The 22,629-nt window shown below is 55.2% G+C and overlaps 1 protein-coding gene across 15 annotated transcripts in view; it reads left to right on the forward strand.

The window, feature by feature from the left end:
• The window catches only part of ZFHX3 (zinc finger homeobox 3), a 325,534-nt gene that overhangs the window by 278,833 nt on the left and 24,072 nt on the right, over positions 1 to 22,629 (forward strand). For all 15 annotated transcript variants that reach the window (XM_078868818.1, XM_078868814.1, XM_078868816.1 and 12 more), the window contains one exon: positions 17,542 to 17,649. In XM_078868818.1, the coding sequence (XP_078724944.1) occupies positions 17,542 to 17,649 (108 nt within the window). The remainder of the gene's footprint in view (positions 1 to 17,541; positions 17,650 to 22,629) is intronic.

Here is a 22,629-nt window from a genome sequence, read left to right on the forward strand (position 1 = left end):
TGGTTGACTCAGCCCATCATCCCTCTGGGGATGATCAAATAATTCCACTTTGAGAAATTCAACAGTGCTTGTCCTATGGGCTCACACCTGCTATAGGAATGTGGAATTTTCCTCACTGGCTCAGGGCTCTGCACAGGTGATCAGCACCGCTTCAATGCTCATTTGAGCAACAAAAGATTTGAGCAAGAGATGGAGAAGAGGAATGGCTTTAGCCTGGAGTTGAACGGAGCCAGGGTCCCAGCGGTGCAGATGGCTGGCATGCAGTGAGTTCCAGACTGTGGGGGCAGCAGCAGAGAGGAGGCGACCTCCCAACGGAGATTTTATTGCAGGCTTCGACAGAAGGCCTTTCTTATTCGAGCAGCGTGTACGGGGGACAGGCACCAGACAGGAAGGAAGGCGATCTCGGCAATCTTTAAAGTCCCCCATGCTGCGCCGCCTGCTCGTACGCATTGAGTCAAGCAGCGGAGCGAGCCTGCAGCTGGCAGCGGCCGCGTGCGGGGGAGAGAGGCGCGGAGCGGCTCGGGGCACTGCTCCATTTTTTCTTTTTTTCGAGCGAGGGAGCGAAGCTGCTCCCTCGGTAAACATGCTAAGCTGCTCTTTATTACCGGGCCTCATTAATCATACCTTCCTATTTATCTCAACCCCCCCACTGAAAACGCACCTGCTGCTGGTTGTCCGTGCGTAGTACAACAAAGCCGCTAAAATGAAGGTACTCGCTGTCCTCACGGTGAACCAGAAAGTGTTTGCGATGATTGTAGGCAAATGACAAAAGCGCCCAGTACCGCGGCGCTGCGGGCCACGCTGCGGCATGGCCCCGCATCCGAGCAAATAAGCATAGAGCGCATCGCCGCCGGCGGCGATCACCGCTAATGCAGTCCGCCGCTCGGCTCTGAGATGCTGTTAAAATTAGAGCCGTAGATTGCAGCCGCCGCTCGCCGACGAGTGACCCGTCGATTTCTTGGCTTGCGGTGCACGGGGGGAGCGGGGGGCCTGCGCCAGGGGCCTGCGCCAGGGGCCTGCGCCGGGGGCCAGGAACGCGGGCGGCCCCGTCGCAGATGCGCGCTCGACGCACGCACTAAGCGCGCATGACGTGCGCATAACACGCGCACAACGCAAGCAGGTGTCGCGCGCACACAGATAATACGTACCACGCGCACATGCCCACGGCGCATTGTACTACAAACCGGTGGCCTGGGTTAAATTCTCGGCCACTGTTGGGTCGACTCGGGTCTTGAATGAGTACCTGGTGTGGCATCCCAGTACCGGGGAGACAAAGGCACCCACGCCATGATGCTGGCCACACCAGCCCCCCCCCCCCCATTGTATGTTCCTCCAGTCTTCATAGGTGCACGCCAACAGGACTTGTCTCAGCGGTCTGCATTTGTGGTCCAAAATACAACTTGCGTGCACAGCCACTCGGTTATGTGTAAGTCCTGAAATAAACATATAAACATATACGTGTGTGTGTGAACAAACAAAGACAAAGATCCTTGACATACTTTTGGGGCAAGTGCTGTTAGCGAGGCTGGCATGGAATACGATGGGGCGGGTGGCCAACACCAACGCCGAGCGCCTTTGTCTCCCTCGTGGAAATATTCACAAATCGCGCCAGGAACTCATTTGAGGCCGAGTCGGCCTCGGCAAGGCACAGGACCGGTTCGGATAATCGTCGCTGGTCTTGGCCGCAAGCGGGAATCGAACTTGGATCGCCGGGTTCATAGCGCAGCGCGCTAAACTACTGGTTACCAACGGTGCGCGTGTACCACACATACGCAGATGGGCACATTGACGTACACACGCGCGCGGACACATCGTAACGCTGCAACGCACGTGCACGCAACTAATACAGACGTGGCCTCACATGGCGACGCGGTGTGCCGCTTGTCGAGGCTCCCTTTGGGGACCCCCCTCTCGCTGGCTTTTCGCCTCCCCAACAATTAGCCACGGCCTCCTTCATCTCTCCCCGGGGCAGGGCTCTGTCTCTCTCCTCCCTCTCTCTCACTCTCTCTGGGCGCACGCAACACAACACGCATCACACCACACACAACACATCACACCACACACACATCACACCACACACAACACACCACACACATCACACCAAAAACAACACACCACACCACACACCACACACACCACCCACACCACACACACCAAACACACCAAACACATCACACACAACACACCACACACCACCACACCACACACAACACACCACACACACCACACACACAACACACCACCACACCACACACCACACACACCACACACAACACACCACACACAACACACCACACACATCACACAACACACCTCACACAACACACCTCACACAACACACCACACACAACACACACCACACACACACACCACCACACACAACACACCACACACAACACACAACACACCACACACAACACCACACACACACCACCACACAACACCACACACAACACACCACACACACACCACACACACACCACCACACACAACACACCACACACACACCACACACACACCACCACACACAACACGACGAGGGCGGTGCCTGCAGGGCCGCTCCAACATGCAGATGAGGCGACGGATGTCACCGTCGCCGCGTTAATGCAGACACGTGCGGCTGACCTTGGCTGGCTTCACATCCCTCGTTTGAACACCACTACCCCCCCCCCTCTCGGCTTTTGTTGCGTCGACACTCGCAGCACCCCCCCCCCCCCCCCATTTATAATCATCCAGTTATCCCTCGTTATCCCTCATCATGAATATTCAGCCGAGCCTACGCTGACGCCAGGTTTACCTTGTCGGCGGCAATTAACGTTCACCACGGGCCTTAGGGGGAGCTCCCAATTTAAATCCCCGCCCCCCCCCCCCATTATACCATTAAGCAGATGCAGGGGCCCGCTTTGCGTGTACCGGGTAATAAAGCTCGAAGTTAATGTGCGTTTAGCATTAATAAGCTGTCAGGGGCGATGCTTGTTAGCCAGCAAATCCGCCTGCGGGCCGGCGAGAGCGCGCCGCATTAAAGAGGTCCTCCTCCTGCGGATTTGAAGTCAAAATAAAGGAATTCTCGGTAAAACTGGGTACCGCGTCCCCCCTCCCCCCGCCTCACGGTAGCGGTTCACGTCAGGGGAGCCCCGTGGCGTTGCGTCGCTCGGACGTGACGTGCGCGCGTAACGCGATCCCCGCTTGCCGCGCAGAGCCGTACTTTTGGGCGGCGTCGCTTCCAATAATCGCAAAACGAGGGGCTCTCGGGGGAACCGTCGGCTCCGGCGCGCTCGTCGGGGTTCGTCGGCGCACCTCTTTGCGATTATCTTGCGAACCCTCTCCGCGGCTTGCCCCCTCACCGATCCGAGTGGCCGCGCTCAGCCGTGTCCGCCGCCTGCCGCCCAGGCACCGTCCGGCTGCCACCTCCACGACCGGATTGATCGCGTTAATTGGTATGCCGATAGACGAGCTGGCCGCTTCCGCCAACAGTTAAAAAGATGGGGTAACAAGTTCCAGCGATCAATGGGACCAATAAAGATTTCATCTATTAATGAGCAGCGCCGTAATGAATGCTCACCCTGAGCCAATTAGGCGTCATAACGAATGCGCGTTGCCACTCGGCGGAGCGACGCGTAATGATTAGTGGCCACGTGTTCTCGGAGTTGGACCCAGCTTCCGTCGCTTGGACCCGGTGTCCCCGCCGCCACCGCCACTCATTCCCACAGTGAACGAGTCCCCGTGTCCCCCCTCGGCCAAGCCACGCACCCCCCTCCCCCCCCCCGATCCATCTATAACAGAACCAATTAAACTAGAGGCTTACCTCTAATCGGGGATGATCGAGGCACCCTCTTCTGCCAATCGCAAGCAAGGGCCCCGCTCCTTTGTGCCGTCCCCTCTACCGCTAAGTGTCGCCAGGAGTGGGGCTGCATGCACGACGCCAATCCACGACGAGAGGAGGCTGATCGATGCGGATTTAAATAACAACGAAGGTTCGCGGCTACCGGAGAGCCGCGTTGCCACGAGCACCTGCCCTCAACCCGTCGTGTCGGCGAGCGATAGTTGACTTGTTGGTGTCGCGCTTGTGGTCCACACTGAGTATCAGCGGTGGGTCTAAACTAAACTAAAACTATTTTTTTTTACCAGGCAAGGCCCACTGAGCTATTTAGCTCCTTTTCAGAAGCGACCTGGCCACAGATGATAGCTCAACGAAGTGGTTTATCACGTGGAGATTTATAGTAGCCAAATACTATAAACGCACGACTATCTGGCGCGTGTGGTGGGTACACGGACTCTCTGGTACATGTGGTGGGTACACGACTATCTGGTACGTGTGGTAGGTACACGGACTATCTGGCACGTGTGGTGGGTACACGGACACTCTGGCACGTGTGGTGGGTACACGGACTCTCTGGCGTGTGTGGTGGGTACACGGACTCTCTGGCACGTGTGGTGGGTACACGGACTCTCTGGCGTGTGTGGTGGGTACACGGACTCTCTGGCGTGTGTGGTAGGTACACGGACTATCTGGCGCATGTGGTGGGTACACGGACTCTCTGGCGTGTGTGGTGGGTACACGGACTCTCTGGCGTGTGTGGTAGGTACACGGACTCTCTGGCGTGTGTGGTGGGTACACGGACTCTCTGGCACGTGTGGTGGGTACACGGACTCTCTGGCGTGTGTGGTGGGTACACGGACTCTCTGGCGTGTGTGGTAGGTACACGACTCTCTGGCGTGTGTGGTGGGTACACGGACTCTCTGGCACGTGTGGTGGGTACACGGACTCTCTGGCGTGTGTGGTGGGTACACGGACTCTCTGGCGTGTGTGGTAGGTACACGGACTATCTGGCGCGTGTGGTGGGTACACGGACTCTCTGGCGTGTGTGGTGGGTACACGGACTCTCTGGCGTGTGTGGTAGGTACACGGACTCTCTGGCGTGTGTGGTGGGTACACGGACTCTCTGGCGTGTGTGGTGGGTACACGACTATCTGGTACATGTGGTGGGTACACGACTATCTGGTACGTGTGGTAGGTATACGACTATCTGGTACGTGTGGTGGGTACACGGACTCTCTGGCGTGTGTGGTGGGTACACGACTATCTGGTACGTGTGGTGGGTACACGGACTCTCTGGCGCGTGTGGTGGGTACACGGACTCTCTGGCGTGTGTGGTGGGTACACGGACTCTCTGGCGTGTGTGGTGGGTACACGACTATCTGGTACGTGTGGTGGGTACACGGACTCTCTGGCGTGTGTGGTGGGTACACGACTATCTGGTACGTGTGGTGGGTACACGACTCTCTGATACGTGTGGTGGGTACACGGACTCTCTGGCGTGTGTGGTGGATACACGACTCTTTGATACGTGTGGTGGGTACACGGACTCTCTGGCGCGTGTGGTGGGTACACGACTATCTGGTACGTGTGGTGGATACACGACTCTTTGATACGTGTGGTGGGTACATGACTATCTGGTACGTGTGGTGGATACACGACTCTTTGATACGTGTGGTGGGTACACGGACTCTCTGGCGCGTGTGGTGGGTACATGACTATCTGGTACGTGTGGTGGGTACACGACTCTTTGATACGTGTGGTGGGTACACGGACTCTCTGGCGCGTGTGGTGGGTACACGACTATCTGGTACGTGTGGTGGGTACACGACTCTCTGGCGCGTGTGGTGGGTACACGACTCTCTGATACGTGTGGTGGGTACACGGACTCTCTGGTACGTGTGGTGGGTACACGGACTCTCTGGCGCGTGTGGTGGGTACACGACTATCTGGTACGTGTGGTGGGTACACGACTCTCTGGCGCATGTGGTGGGTACACGACTATCTGGTACGTGTGGTGGGTACACGGACTCTCTGGCGCATGTGGTGGGTACACGACTATCTGGTACGTGTGGTGGGTACACGACTCTCTGGCGCGTGTGGTGGGTACACGACTCTCTGATACGTGTGGTGGGTACACGGACTCTCTGGTACGTGTGGTGGGTACACGGACTCTCTGGCGCGTGTGGTGGGTACACGGACTCTCTGGCGCGTGTGGTGGGTACACGACTCTCTGATACGTGTGGTGGGTACACGGACTCTCTGGTACGTGTGGTGGGTACACGGCTCTCTGGTACGTGTGGTGGGTACACGACTATCTGGCACGTGTGGTGGGTACACGGCTCTCTGGTACGTGTGGTGGGTACACGGCTCTCTGGTACGTGTGGTGGGTACACGGCTCTCTGGTACGTGTGGTGGGTACACGACTATCTGGCACGTGTGGTGGGTACACGGACCCTGTGTGTGCGGTTGGATCAAACGTGCTCGTGATTTTGTATTTTTACCGGAATCTCTCCTTTTGAAAGTCACCGTCAAACCGCCTTGGGGGGGCGCAGGCAGGGTGGGTGGGGGGGGGATGGGGGGATTCCGTTTCACATCCACAACATGTGTCAGGATTCCGTCACGCGAGCGCGTAAGCGTGTCACGTGAACGCGCCTCTCGGCCCCCACGTGCCATCGACTGGCCTGACACGGGGAAAAAAACCTCGCTCGAGTGATGGCGTTGCGTTCGCGCAAACCACTTGAACCGCTGCGTGCGTTGGCCTTGAGGAGATGTTCAGATTCCGTCGCGCAATAGCGCGCCGTAAATAGTTAATGGCCTTGCCGATCGTCTCCTCACGCTGCGGCGCGAGCGGCGATCAACGCGAAGCGGCGGCCGCCATCACGAGCGCCCGGCCTCATTCCTGCCGCCACCGCCTGGATCTGTCGCGCGCGCGCAGATCTCCGGCTGAAATATTTGCGCGATAGAAGCAAAACAAAATAAAAATTCCCCGCTGTCTGCGAGCACGTCACTTCCGCGCGAGACGAGAGCCGCAGCCTCGCCCCTTTCTTCATTTTTATTCTTTTTTATCCCAATTCCTCTGTTTCCTCCAACATTGCTGAACGGCGTAATTTCGGCCTTAATGCCGTGATTAAGTTTCTTGAACTGAAAAATCACGAGTTCTGGAAATGAAAGGGGGAAGCGTGCGCACATGGAAAAACATTTTTTTTGGTGGAGTTGTAATAGCACAGCTTTTTTTAATTTTTATTTGATGGAGTTAAACCGCAGCCTAATTTGGGCAAATACATTGCCTACTGCCATGTCAAGTATGTCCTCTTGGCATCGTGTCCAATCTGGCACAATTCTGATAATGAAGGCTGCTTGCCCCCGCTGCAGTGTAGGAAAAAGGTAAATGTTGGAATGAGTACAAATCCTATTTATTGCGAGCTTATTCAATTACATCCGCGGCGCAACGAGGGGCGGGTGCCTTGTCTTTCTGCGGAGCGCGAACACCGCTGAGTAATTCTACTTACTCCCGCAACAATGTCCCAGCCGAGGAATAACGCTATTTAAACATGTGTAGGGGTTTCATTGCCTGCAATTATGTGGCCTTAATTGTTTTGAGTTGTTTTAGCAATGCTTGGTAAACGCCCGGGCGAGAGTGACGCTTCGGAGAGAGAGAGTGCCGGGAGAGAGAGTTGTTTGGAGGCCTAGCGGCACCACTCCGACAACCACAGCAGTCGAGATCGCCGCCATGTAACCCCGTTACGTGCCGTGGTCCGTGTGAGTGGAGCGGTGGTGCTGGTGGTTGGCGCCATTGTGAACTCGGCAGAACCCCGGTTCAATTCCCAGCCACGGCTAACATCCTGGGCCCCCCCCGACCTTCACTATTTCGCACTGACCAGCGTGGCATAAGGGGGCGTCAAGTACAGTGATGGCTTTAAAATTTTTTGTTGACTCTCTGTTGTGCATCCTATACCACCTTGTTGTTTAACGTAGTGTTGGGTCTCCCTGACTGAGTGATCGTCGCAAACTCCACTCTATGTTCTGGCAACTCGAGACGGACCACACGGGAGGCTTAGCAGTCTATAAATCATAAACGAACGATGACGACGATTATCCAGCAGTGGACTGACAAGGCGGACTCTGCAAAACCATCATCTGAAGAGGTCTCTTGGAAGTGAGCAGTGGCACGGGAGCGGCGCAATCGCCGCACGTTGGCACTCGTGATTGGGGGAGCGGCAGGGGGGAGGCCCGGAGTGGCTGTGCGTGAGACGTGATTCCAGCACCAGCTCTGCTCATTTGTCTTCCGCCGCGTGGCCTTGGTGCACGGCGGCGGCATCGTCTCACTTCGTTAGGGGCCAGCGTTGCGGGCCCCGGCGCGGCGCCGGCTGATGAACTCTCGCGCGTGAATTATCCGCCCCGTAATTGCCCGGGGACGATTCCGCTCACGCCGCCGTGGGGGCGACGCGTCAGCGCGGGGCTGTCGGGGCTGTGGCCTCCAAAAAGGCTCGCGATTGAAAAAAAGGGAGAGCACGAGGAGAAGTCCAGGCGCTGCATTAAATATCATTTTTGGAACACGTCCCCGGCGATTGAGCCGATCTCTGGGCCGCGACGAACGCGGGGCGGTGGCCGCCCGGCTCCCTGCCCCCCGGGTCGACCCGGCGCGCCGACTCGTGCGGGGAGGCGCCGTTTGGCACCGGCGCGGACAGGATTCGGGGCCCGGCGCTTGCCGTAACCAAGGGAACGAACGTGGTCGCCACCCGCCATCCGTTGGCAATAACTTAATCTGCGAAGAGATTAAAATGTGGTGCACGGCGAGAGAATTAGTTTGATAATCCCGCGCCGCAATTTAATGTTGTAAGCAATTTTGGACACCAAACACAATAATCACGTATTTAATACAGTGTATGATTATGTCAGACATGAGGGTATAAGCCCGCAGGGCTGTTTTTAAAGTCGGTGGTTCCTATTAAAATTCAGTTCACGAGGACGCGCGCTGCCAGCTGAGCGTTCGTCTGAGTGGTTTTGTGCCAAGCATCCCAAGCCATCGGCTCTGCGGGCCGAGCGACTGCCTCCCCCCGGGCACAATCACGCGCCCCCATTTAGGGTGGGGTCACCGTGGAAGTTTGAGTCGGGGAGCATGTTTGTTGTAATAATTAATAGCAATTATTATTATTCATTTACCCAGGAAATATATGCCGAGTCCAAAGACTCGTTTTCAGGAGGGTGCTGCTACATTGGGGGATGTATGGCTAACACCGATGATGTGTGTGTAGTGTGTTCAGCTATCGTAGGAGCCCCATGCAGAACAGGAGGAGAGACCATTACGAACTCCACACAGACAGGCACCCGCGTCAGGAATCGAACCCGGGCCTTTCTTTGAGAGAGATATTGATACTTTATTGTCACTGCTTTAAAGTGTCACTACTTTATAGTGTCACGTTGCGTTGCTATTAAGGACTCAACCTAATGACAACCGACCACATTGATCAAAGGGACACAAGCCAGAGCATAAAGAACTTTGTAAATATGCAATTGCATCGTGTGCTGACATATACCGCTAATCACTTAACCCCCAAAGACAAATACACACTGGAAGGTGTAGATTGTCACAACTGTTAGAGGTGGCCACGGCTTGGGGAGGCTTTCGTACAGCAGTGGATCGATCATGGCTGCTGCTGCTAATGATGATAGTTTTCAACATGTAATTACGATAGTTGTGATACTTTAGAAGCTGCGGGGTTTAGGTTAACAAGTATCAGTCCCAACACAATTAAACACCACTCCACGGAACTCCTTCAGATGTTTATATTGCGTCGCGATGAACACTTGACGAGCACAGGCAGGCCGAGCGAGATGACAAGAGGTGAGCGGAGATCGGATCTTTGTTTTGGGGGGGGGGGTTCCCCGTCCTGGCAGCCACGTCGGGCGCCGTCGCCCGAGTGACGACGGTGCTGCCATGTTCAATCCCTCGTGTTGCTCGGAGGGTTGCCACCTGTCCCGGTTTTGCCAGAACGAGGAGGTGGAGGAGGAGGAGGGGGCAGCCATCCTCGGAAATCTGTCACTCTTCCCGGGACATAAAAAAACGTCCCCATGTTTTTGTTATTATTGCGGAATAATAACAAGTACGATAATAACAAAAATACACCACTCGGAAGATCTAGAAATCATCGCGGCTCAAGGCGTCGATGCCACCACCGCACCTCGCTACCAACACGTGCCACCTTCCACCAGATCCTACAGCTGCTGCACAGGAGACACGCCGTGACCTCCAACATCGGACCTGATAGTCTCCCACCATTTGCTCTTATATCAACTCGCACAGAGAGCCGTAAATCTGCCCTGGCTAGTCTCACACCATCTGTGGTTAGGTCTTCCCGTTGGATGTCGGACTCGCTGCACGCAAGACGACGCATCCACGTGTAGTTTCTTCCCTCTTCTGCTTTTGTGAGATCTTCTTCTGCCCCACGGTACGCCTCCTGTAGTTGTAGCTGAGAAGTGGTAACCCTCGTCCACTCGCTGCAGGGGCGGCCGTGCACGGCAGGCCAGTTGGAGGTGCGGCTGCGGTGGCATTGCACGGAAGCCTCCCAACTCGCCCAGTACCATTCTCTGTAACCCGGCGCCTTGGCCCACGAGTGTGATTTAATTTATTTTATTTTATACCTACGTGACTTTACCGAAAGAACCAAAGAGCACGAGTGTGTTGGTGCAGTTGCACCGCCTGTACCCCGTGTAGCCATGCCACCGAGTGGCCGTGCAAGGCAGCTGTATCCCGGGCATGGGGCCACCACCCGACTTCAGGACGGGAGAGTTCCCCGCTGCCTTCCACGCTCGCCCATGTCGAGGGTGACCAACAGCCAGGCAAGCGGCGCTTTGTCGCGGCTGACCGATATGACCACCGGGATCGGCGGCTCGGCTCGCCGGGTCCCCTCGCTCGCACTCTAAAACGGACTGACAATCTCGTAGCCGTGCACGGCGCCGCGATTCACGTAACAATATCGCTTTGCCGGGTGCGGCACGCGCGGTCTTGAACAGAAAAAGCGAGGAGCGTTGGCCGCCCCGTGGTCCGTGCCCCGACGCCGGACGCAGCGAAGGCCGAGCATCGTGCCGTCAGTTCCTTTTCCGCTGCGAGCGAGCGAAGCGGTCGCGCGCATGGCGCGACGGCTCGTCCGGAGCGACGTTCGTAGTTCCGTCGGCAGCGAGTGTCTCCAAACGCTTTTTCCCCCGCCGTACGGCCGCCTTGCGGCGCCCGCCGCACGGGCAAATGGCGTTTAGGCACAATGGGGCCTGGATGGCGCGGAAGCTCGTGGGGTACATCTCGTTTGGTTCCCGCGCGAGCGAAGAGAAGACTGGGGTGTGTGGCGGCAGGCGCCAACTCGGGGTCGGGGCCAGGGCGGCTACGGCGAGCGGCATGGAGAGACGGCCCCCATACGTGGTTCGTTGGTGGCCTATCGCCACGTAGCTGCTTGTTCTGTACGATTGCGTTATATTTCATATTAAGCATCCCCACGCACACACACAGACATATATTATTTTCGTAACTTATTTATTTTCGTGAAAAGTTGCGATGCCTGCGATTGCCGCCTGGGGAGTTGCGCGGGCCCTGTCACACATGCACTGATTGTGCGAGACAGCGGCATTGTTCAGCGCGCGGACGATCAGGGGTTTACACACTGGCGTGCACGCGCGCGCTTGCCCGTGCACGCTTGTGCGTGTTTCATATCCATATGAGCCAGTGAATGCACGTGTGTGTACGTGCGTGTGTGTACGTGCGAATGTGTCCATGTGTGGGAGAGTATGGAATGATGCACCTGTGAGTGCATAGTCATAAGTGTGTGTATGTGTGTAGCGGTTAGCGCACTGCAATACGAACCCAGTTACCCGAGTTTGATCCCCGCTCACTGCCAACACCAGGAACGATTATCTGAACCGGTCCTGGGCCTCCCCTAGGTCGACTCAGCTGCAAATGAGTACCTAGTGCGGCCGTGCGTGATGTTGGCCATGTGTGCCGTTCTAGTCTTCATAGGTGCTCGCTAAGAACACTTGCCCCAAAAGTCTGTTAAGGCTATATGGGGGATTTTTGTCTTTGTTTTGTTTGTGTGTGTGCACGACAAGCATTTGCGCATCTTCGAGCATGTTTGTGTGCACGTAATTAGTATTTTTGCGAGTGACACATGATTGTGCATCCCTGAATAACCTGTTAGCGCCCTTGCGTGAAGTGCGTTTGTGTCTTTGTGGTTGCAGTTGTTCGCGAATGATTGTGATTGTGTGGGATTTGTGATTTGTGAATCTGTGTGACCGTGCGTCCGCGAGAGCACACGATTGTGATGGCGCGCATCCGTGAGTGTGCGGGATTGCCACCGCGTGCTCGTGCGCGCGCATGTGCGTGTGGTTTGGCGCATCTCAACAAAAACTCAATAAAACCCCGCCTGTCATCCTCGCCGTGCGACCTTCACTGCTCTCGCCTAATCCGCCTGGTAACTACTGTCAATTAGCTCTAATGGAATGAAAAATGGCCAGCTGAAATGACTTCTCTTTCCATTTTCCAAAGCGCTGACAGATACAAATTGAGGTGGCATTTTTTTTTGTCAAATTTTTTTTTCTCTCTGCCCTATTTAAAAAGAAAAGGATTGAAGGGTTTCGCAGCAGGTAGCGAATGAATATTATCGCACACGAGCGCAGCAGCAGAGCCTGGAATTTGCACGCTGTTGCTTCTGGTGACAGTACAGAGGCCCCCGTGGCCCATAAGCCACCTCGGAGGAGGAGAGATCTGTTACGTTGAGAGGATCGGGAGAATGAGAAATGTATTTTGGATTCGTGCGCAATTTACACTTTTTTTTGCGTTGGGAAAAATAAGGGCAGGATTTACAGTTTTGCTAACGCTTGATTACATTTGCTCAGCACCCGCGTGAGCCGCCAGCACGCTTACCGAACGTTTTTGGCCAGAAAAAAAACGCAATCCCCACTGTCAAATGAAACGCGAATGAGCCGCCGAACCATTTACTGCCACCAGCGCAGCACTTGAGCATTTGGTATTTAAGGACGGATAAATAAGGGCAGAATTGGCGGTGACACCCGTCCAGATTACAGAAGACACAGCCATTAAAGGGTCAAACAGCTTGAGGTTATATTCAGATTTTTAGGCCCGGACGTAGATCGATAACGCTTTATGAGCAATACACATTTGTGTAAAGGGGAGAAAAAAAGAAATATATAAAGGTGGGGGGGAGGGGGGCTGTTGTTTCACACTAATGGAGGCTGCTTGCCATGTTGGCTCTTCCTCCTGTCACGTTGCGGGTGGCAGATTGGCGGTGACGGGGGAAGAAGAAAAAGAAAGGGCTTTTTTTTTGGCCGGGTGAGAAAAAAAAACGGAGAAAAGAAACCAAATAAATAAATAATGCGGCCGCGCGTGTGGCGGCAGCGACGGCCCTTCCCGGGGCCGGGACTGCGCACATTGCAGGCCTGTTAGCGGGGAAGAATGTCGCCTATCGATCCGAGCGCCGGTGCACAAGGTAAAAGGGCTCTCGATGCGCGCGGGGCCCCCCCGCCTCCCACCCGCCCCCCTCCCCCCGGAGGCCAAAGCCGCCGCCGCCTCCAAACTTTCAGCTAAACGCGGGCGCGCGCCTTCTACGTGAATTTCACCATAAACAAAATGTGTTTGAGATTTTATTCCCAAACGGTTTTCCCTGCCCCCGGGCGAGTGTGCGCGTAGAAAGTAGGCACCAATTATGAGATTACCATTCCCGCATAAGAAGGGGGTCTGGCCCTGGTGGGTGCAACGCGCAGCCTCGTTGGCGCTCGGCAACGGGCCGATCGCGCTACACGAATATTTTGTTCGTACATCTGTCTGCAAGGCTCGGGGGAGGGCGAGGGCGAGCGTGAGCTTTGGGGGTGCGGGGGGTGCGCCTCTCGAGTTTAATAGTGTGCACACCAGACTCACATCTGGTTCAGACCTTGTGGTGTCAAGGGCCAGCCTTTTAAGCTGAAGGACTCTGTTAATCTCCGACGAAATGCAGCAGCGGTGGCGGCGCTGGGGAGGCCTAATGGTTTTGGTGTGTGTCGGTGTTTGCGGCTGATAGCCAGCAACTGTCACCGTGCACGTGAGCGGCAGGCAAGGCTTGCGAAAGGGCTCGCCGAGACCGGAGTGGCGGGGCCGGCCTAAAATGGTTCGTCTTTTGTCCCTTGACTGGTCTCTTTCTCTACTTGGAATCTGTGATTAGTAGAAGTCTCAGCTGGGACGGGCAGGAATCAGCGGAGGAGGGGGATGGGGGGGGGAGGGAAAGAATCCCTTGTATTGCCCGTCCATTGGGACACAAGCAGCAAGTGGGAGGCCAGCCAAGGCGCTGAGCCAGCACAATTCAATCGGCCGTGGTCAGTTTAAACTGTGAAAATAAAAATCATATTTTATGAGCATAATGAACATTCTGTTCAATTTTTTTATTTTGCCAACCACATAACAGATTTTTCTCCCGATTGCTTGCGTAATTTTCTTAGTCTCCCCTCTTTTTTTTTTTTGGCACGCGGGGTAGCAATGTTTATACGTTAAACGCCGGCCGTGGCATATTATGACAAAACGAGCGGGATTAGTACGGCAATTACGTAATTAGGAGGCCTAAAAGAAACATTAGCACCGCTGCGAAACCCTTTCCACCCATAATATTTTCTCTCCCCACCTGGCTTTAATGTAGACGTCAAAGGAAACGGAGTCCAGCCTCGTAAAGTTCCTGACGGCGGACGGTGGCATTGGCCACCGGCGTCCGGCGGAGCGCCGTGACTTGGCACCAGCGATTAGCTCGGCCCGGCGGGGGAGCGCCAGCGCTAGTCTCGTTTTGTGAGAGGGCACGCCGTTGCGTTCGCGGCCACCTCCGCTGTGCCCCCGCGCGGCGGCTGACAGCGCGGAATGCGCCGGTGAATTATGACAAACCGCGCGCTCCCCTCCCGCCGTGCAGGATGCCTGCCCCCACCACCTCCTCCTTCCATGCTCACCCCCAGCGAATGACCCCTAACCTCTCCGACGCCCACACACACTCGCACGGGACACGGGAAGAGCCACACGTGTGTGTGTGCGCGTGCGTGTGATGTTGCACGTGCGAGTGTATTTGTGCACGTGAGTTTGTTTGTACGCGTTGCGCGCGTGCGCGTGTGTTTTGTTGTGGCGGTGATGCAGTGATTGGCGAACTGCGCTGTTAACCCGGTGACCCGGGTTCAATTTCTGGCCACGGCTAACACTGGTGGCGAGTGATATCCGAACTGGTCTGAGGCTCCCCTAGGCGGACTCGGTCTTAATTGAGTACTTTGTGTCACACGTAATCATCAGCATGGGGTGACGGACTAAACTAAACAATTTTTTATTTTACTAGGTAAAGGCGGCTAAGCGTGGGGCTGCCCACATCACTTTCAGAAAGGGCGGCGCCGTGTTGGCCTTCTAAACAAATGCTTGCTCACAGCATTTTGCCCCAACATTCTACATGGAGGCTATATTGGGAGTCTTGGTGATTGCGTCATGCGTGTGTGGAGAGTGGCGATGTGATGGTTAGTGCACCTTGATACAATCTTACCAACTGAGGTTCAACCCCTGCCTATAATTACGTCTTTGCGCTGGAAATCCATGCCGAGTCTGAAGACTCGTTTTTTTGTCAGGAGGGGTCCCCTCTGCATTTCAATGTTTTCCCAACACCAGTGGCACCATGCACGTGATTTTAATTGTGGGAGGAATCCGGAGAATCCGGCGAAAACCCACGCAGAACAGAGGAAGAACATACAAACTCCACGCAGCAAGGTGCCCCGGTCGGGAAGCAAACCCAGGACCTCCTTTAATGCGTGATTTAGGCAAACTGAACAGCAGTTAGTTTATTTTTACTGCATTCCACCTGAGCTTAAAAGTGTTTGTGCGTTGTCTGTGTCCGTCTGCAACCGGGCGAGGGGCTCGATAAACTATCGTAGAAATCATCCCATACGGACGCAACTTTTGTATCAAGTTTGCCGTCAACCATTAGGGAGGGACTCAACCTATTCAACAGTGACCATATTGCAACCGCCCTGCCAACCCGAAAAAGAGCGCCGATTAGTTTTTCCGGACCTGTCCCCCGCATCTTGCCGTGAGTTTTTCCCTGCCTTTGTTGAACGACGTTCCGGCGTGGGAAGTTTGCTCCGCTGTCGCTCTGCGCTCCGGGGGTTGAGTTACAAAAGGGACGAGCGGTAGGGGGTGGGGGGCGGCTCTTCCCTCGTGCGAGCGAGTGGGCGAGCGTGCCCATCTGCGTGTACTCGTCCGCTCTCTCGCGCTGAACGATAGGCTCCCGCGGCTTATATTACCACGAGGCGTGATTGTTTTCAGGCAAGCCTTGATTTATCCCCTCTTCATTTGATTGCATGTCCCAGAAGAAAACAAATAACAATGCCAATATTGTGCCCGCCGTAAATACAAGCGCGGGCGGCGTGCACGCTCGCAGGCGTGCGTGCGCGCGTGTAATTGACCCCCGCCCGGGAGGTTATGTGCGAAGAGAGCTGCCCCCCTCCCTCCACCACTTTCATAGGGTTCCGAAAAATATGGCACGTGAACATTGCGTTGACCTCCCGACCCTGCCGCCACCCCACCACTCCCACCACCCCACCCACCCTGCCATGTGGTCCCCTCTTTCTGAGATGTTTGGGTGTCGTGAGACCGACCGGCTGGGAAGATAGGGAGAGACTGACAACGAGCAGGAAAAGAATTCACTTTCAGAAAGCGCGGCAGCAACAGAGAGGCTGCATCGCGATCCCTGTGGAATTCCCACGACACGTCCACTTCCTCAGACCTGAAATTATGGAAGGCAGCAAAGAAATTGCTGAATGCTGCATAGTTTTTTTGCCTAAGTCTTAAATATGAGACTGTCAAAGTGGCTTTGGCAGATTCTTCTGTCAATCGTCTGAAATGTTAATCGAGAAATGAAAAAAAAAGCAAAGCAACTCGCGATTGCATTTAAATTGTCAAGCGAAGTAATGTGTCTCGCGCCAAGATAAATATTTAAGTCTGTAAATTTTGTATGACCCTCCCCAATAAAAAAAATCTAAAATCGTGTGCGGCAAAACTGCCCGGTGTTCCCGGCGATCGGCAGATATCCACCGCGCCTGGGTCAAGCCGACCCCCCCGGTGAGAGCGAGGATGCCGCGGCTCCCTGCCGCCAGTCACGCGCGGTCGCAGCGCTCCACGAGCCGAGACGGGACCACGGACACCGCGAAAGAAACTTGCGGCATCGGTTTTGGCTGCTCCCTCTTCCGCTCCCCTGCGGGGGTGCGGGGACACATACGACGTATCTCGTCTTGGGGCAGGTTATTTATTTTGTGAATATGATTGTCAGGATTGTTCCGGTGGTGTTTATAGCGCGAAAGAGCGACTGCATGTGATGAGCCGAGACGAGATCTGCACGCTCACAAACGAAAAGCGGTCAGTTTGTTTTTGTTTCCCCTGCGCCTGGAGCCACCTGCGGAACGACGATGACGACAACCATCCAAACTTGTCCCTCGGCAGCGGCGCTCCCGCGTCACATGTCCTTCTTGCCTGCTCTCCTCCGTGTCCCGCATCGTCAGCGTCTCCCATCCTCCGCCTCTCCCGTCCTATCTCCCATCTCCGCCACCTCCCGTTCTCCGTGTCCCTGTCCGCCGCTGGGATCCGCCGGGTAATCCGCGTGGGTTTCCCTTGGTGCCGGAACAACGGCGGTTCTCGAGTTTCACGGTCGCGCGGTGTCGGTGCGCGAGGACTGCAGGCGAGCCGGGCGAGGAGGCCGAGGGTGGCGCCGAATTGTCCGGAAATGACAAGTTCCTCGGCGTGGATGGCAGCCTGGAGGAGCAGAAGGCCGGAGACAAGGACCTGGGTACGTTGACCCCCCCCGCCGCCGGCATCTCCGACACGCATGCATCACGCCGCTCTGGTCATGAGGCCTGCGGAGAGCACGCTCCGCTCGTCACTGTGGTCGTGCGTGGTGGTGGTGGCCGAGGGTTGATGGATTAGACTACCTTCGCTGCCTCCACAGTGCCGGATTACATGCGTGCGCCACCACCGCCCGCCACCGCCGTATAACAATCCGTCTTTGTTCTACGGTGGTGGCGCATGCCTCCAATTCAGAACTATGCAGGCTGTGAGGGTTGGTGTGGAACAACCTGACCCTGCGGGCGTCTAGGAGGTGCCATACCCTGGCTTTGCCAGGAGAAGTCGTTTTGGCAAATGTGGACTGATCCCCCTCTGTTCCTTGTGCACGGGTTCGAGTGTCCCCCCTCCCCTTCCACATGAAACTTTTCTCCAGGTGCTCAGATTTCCTGTAGAAGCTCGCTAATTGGCTGAAACCATCTTGATATGTAGAGGACCCCTGTCGAGCTTAAGCAGTTGGTGGTGCCAGATCATCGCCTGGCTGCTGCTGCCGCCTGCCTGCTCATCTGTGGCTCCGCTTCGTGCCTTTTGAATCGTTCTCTCTCTTCGAGAGCGAGCGAATACTGCGCGGTGCATTACAAGTTGACATTATTATATATATACAATGTGTGTGGCGGTTAGCACGCTGCGCTACGAACCCAGCGACCTGAGTTCGATTCCTGCTCACGGTCAACACCAGTGACGGTTATCTGTACCGGTCATAGGCCTCCCCTAGGTCGCCTCAGCCTCAAATGAGTACCGCGTGCAGTGTGTAAATATCGCTACTGGGGAGACAAAGGCGGTCGGACATGGTGCTGGCCACCCACCCCCTCGTGTGCCGTGCCAGCCTTCATAGGTGCTCGCTAGTAGCTCTTGCCCCCATACAGCCTGTGTCTGCTGTAGCTTTGGTTTCGCAGTGGTTGGCGCGCTGCTCTGTGAACCCAGCGACCCAGGTTCAACAGTGAATGATATCGGATTGGGTGCTGGGCCTCCTCTGGGTTTACTGAGTCTTAAATCACATATTTTGTTTAAATGGGACTTTTATGTTTGTATGTACGTTAAACTTCTTTCGCACCGTACATAGCCAACCGTGCTATTCGGAGGTGCGTAATCATAAATAGTGATTACCAGTGGCGGCTCCTACAAAATCTCTCAGGGGGGGCAAATGTCTGGATGATTGATAAGGATAAGGTCCACCCATGCAATGAATAAATTAACAGCTTAAGCATGTAAAGGCAACTTCACTTCTTTAATATTAATGAAAAATAAAGTGACTCTTACAATACATCTTGTTTGTTTATATACTCACTATTAAAACAAACCACTAAAGTTTATTTTATTAAAGATTCCACTAGGTGGCGATAAATTATATTGTTGGATGAAACGTGCTTACGTATGATGACGTTAGCACGTATGATGACGTAAGCACGTTAGTGCATGCCCTCCCGGAAGCCATAGAGAATGCATTGCAGCGCCCCCGTTCGAAAAAAAACATCTTTGAATGTAAGTCTATGGGGCCACTCGGGGCGATTCTCACCCGTAGTGAAATCGCCCAAAAAGAGGCGGTACTCCACAGAACGTGACATGACGCTGATTGGACTATATCCAGCGGCATAGTGACGGCTAGCGTGACTCTGTGGCTGAATGACATTGGTGGTGCGTCGCCCAATCGCCCTAATGAAGAAACCGCCCCTGGTGATTACCCTTTGTCAAATCACTGCTGGGTGAAGGCCACTCCTCGCCATATCGGTTGTGGTGAAGGTTGTTTGGCCATACTTCGCCACATCCGTCAATGTAAGTTAGCGATGTGGGGGGGGGGACCTTGACCAGAAATCAAACCCCGGGCCACCGAATCGGTAGGCTGGTGCGCCAACTATTGCACACAATACCCCTACTTATATTTTAGTTTCAAAGTTTTAAAACACATCTGTGTGGGGCACGCACACACACACAGACAGCACGTGCTCTTGCCGTGCAGCGGGACGTTACACTTCGAGAGTTTTCTTCTTTTAAATGAAGTGGGGTACACAATGTGCGGCTAGGCCGAACTTTTCTGTTACCTGGGGTGCCCGCCGCAGAGCCCTGTGTGTGTGTTTAGCTTATCTGAGGGTTGCAAAAATCGGGCGATAATTTGTGAAAAGTAATTGGTCCACCGCCCGCCCGCCCACCCGGCCAACTGGCCAACTGGCCGGGGCCCGGCTCGTTCCGCCGGACGACGCTTGCGAGCGGTGAGCGTGGACTGCGGCCGACGTGCGGGCGTATTGAACGTTGGCTAAACGAATTCAGCCCTCACCATTTGTAAAATATAAAATAAGGTGTTTGACTGTGCCTGACAAGGCCAAGAAATTACATTTGACATCGACAGACCCCCCCCCTCTCCGGGTTATTTTCCTGACAGTCTCATTAAAAGAGACTAATTTAACCCGTTTTTAATATTAATGAAAATCCAGGGGTAATGAAGGCGGCATTCCACTCCATCTCGCCCTGTCCGCTCCCGTGCTGCTGGTTTTTGAAAGTCTCACATCGCATGATTCATGCTTTTCAAGCCACTGCTCTGCTGCAGAGTGGCAGTGCTGATAAAATATTACTGTTGCATTTGAGTTGATCGGTCCTGCGCAGCTGAGCTGTTGTTCCCATAACATGCCGATCACAAGTGATTTAGATCCGGCTTGACGTGTTCAGCATAAAATTTCCGCATCCGAACCTTACCATTCATGAATTATTCCTCCAGGCTTTTTAACTCGGCGTTATTAAAGCATTTGAAAGTGGGTCACACTCGTGGTGCGCCCCCCCCCCCCTCCGCGTGGCCCCTCCAGCCTCTCCCCTCTGCATGTAGGTGGTCCCCCCCAGCCTTTGCTTACAGATACACGTGTTGTTTTAGGCCCTACTCAATGTACACAGTCCGCCAATGATAAACAGACCGCGGATGGGAACCAAACCGCACGGGGTGGCTGGTGGTGGGGGGTGGTAGAGAAGCGCGACCCCCCCCCTCCCCGTCAAAGAGGACACGGCCGGGTTCGCCATCTCATTTCCCTAATGTACTTGTTTAGGCGTCGGACAAAATAGCGCGCGGACACGAGTGGACAAATCGCGCCGCGCTCGCCCCCTCGCTCGCTCTCCCTGCCCCTCGTGCTCCCATCTCCCTTTCGCTTTGTCTGCCATTTACACACCGCCGACGCATCGCCTCCAGCGACACTGGCCGCCCAGACTGACACGCTCTATAAATTTCTATCTGCCATTACCTTCGTGTGCACCCTGACCACCGGTGGCAAAGGGGCCATGTCCACGGTTTTGCCGAAGCTTGGCAGCGGCGCTGGCGGCGGCGGCGGCGGTGGTGGCGGTGGTGGTGGCATCACCCTCGTGTGTTTTGTGGTTGCATGTCTGTGTGCGTCCCACGCCGGACAGGGTCGGGTTGTGTGTGCGTGCGCACGTGGGGTCAGGAGGGTGGAGGAGGGAGATAGCGAGGAGGGGGGCTGAGGGAGGGTGGGGGGGTGTCGTGGCTTTTACTGGACCTGACATTTCAATGTCTGGAGCTGTCTGGGTCACGTGTGGTTAAATCAACCCTGTGTGGCGGCGCTCGTCGTGGCTCTGGGGTGGCTGCTGGTTCTGGTGGAACATGGCAGAGTCTTGCTGCGGTCTGTGTCGTGCCATTATTCTGAGTCCACGTCAAGACCACCCAAAGCATAATTCCTCACTCGATATTTTCTGGCCCCGCTGCTAGACGGAACTCGGCTTTTGACAAGTAGCCACAGCCAGTGGCAGAGGTGTACTGGATGCGGTGTGCTGGGTGCAGAAATATTCAGCGGAGCAGCAACCCGGACAGGCCGCACTGCTATTAAGCTGTGAAGCCACCTATTAAGCATATACACTTTAATTCCAAACAATATGGGTTTTTAGTATATAATTTGGAACCATTCTCATTAAGTTGATGTTTTCACTTGGCAGTGCTGACACGTCTTTATTTTATAAAAACAACTCGTTTGTATTTATTTTCTTCTGTCTACGTGGCCGCGCAGCGCTGTGTGTGAGCGAGGCCTCTGGCGGACGGCGGTACGGTCACCGCGGTAAACATGTACACACACACACGCACGCGCACACACACGCACGCGCACGCACGCACACGCACACGCGCGCGCGCGTATGCGTGCGCAGAGAGAAGCCAGCCACATTTGGTCACGTCCCATCACTCGACGCCCGGTGGCACGTGCGCTCGAGCTGCGTGGCCCCGATTGCAGGGACAGCGATTATTTTTTTTCACGGATGACGAATCGCTGACGTTGTGAATCCTAACACCTGCCGGCACGGCAGTCCCGCCGGTGGGTCCATCGCCTACACAAGGGTGCGGCCTAACGGCGCCCGCCCGCTTTCCATCCCGCCCCGTTCGGTTCGCGGCCGACTTATAAATCCCGGGCCCTTCATTTATTATTTAGCGGCAGCGAATGCACACAGACTATCAAGCCGAGGCTTGAAGTGCGGACACGGAATATGACTGGAGGGGTGGATTTTTCCCGCACGTGGCACCAGACGCCTCGCAACGTGTCAATTAGTGCGGCAGTCAAGGCCAGAGGAAGCGTACGCGAAAATAATAATAATAAAACTCCCGGCAGCTGCGGAATAGATTTTAGAATTTTTTGTATCCCCTTTTGTTATCGGAGGGTTGATGGGCGGTGGCATCTGTCAATCAGCGCCGCCGAGCGTGGAGCCAGCGTTTGCCCCCCCCCCCGCCATCTCGTCCGCCCCGACCGCAGGAGCTCCCTCGATCCGAGCCGACTCCCGCCAAGGCCGCACGAGCGTCGTCGTCTTTCAGACGAACAGAAAAAAAACGCGCGATGCAAAATCACGGCTTCCACATTCGGCAAAACGGCAACACAATTTCTGCCGAGGCTATTTTGGTCCGAAAATCTGCCACGTGGGGCCGTATCCAGTCGAGCACCTGGCGCGGTTCGCG

Source organism: Lampetra fluviatilis, chromosome 26, assembly GCF_964198595.1.
Source record: "Lampetra fluviatilis chromosome 26, kcLamFluv1.1, whole genome shotgun sequence".
NCBI classification, from domain to species: Eukaryota; Metazoa; Chordata; class Hyperoartia; order Petromyzontiformes; family Petromyzontidae; genus Lampetra; species Lampetra fluviatilis.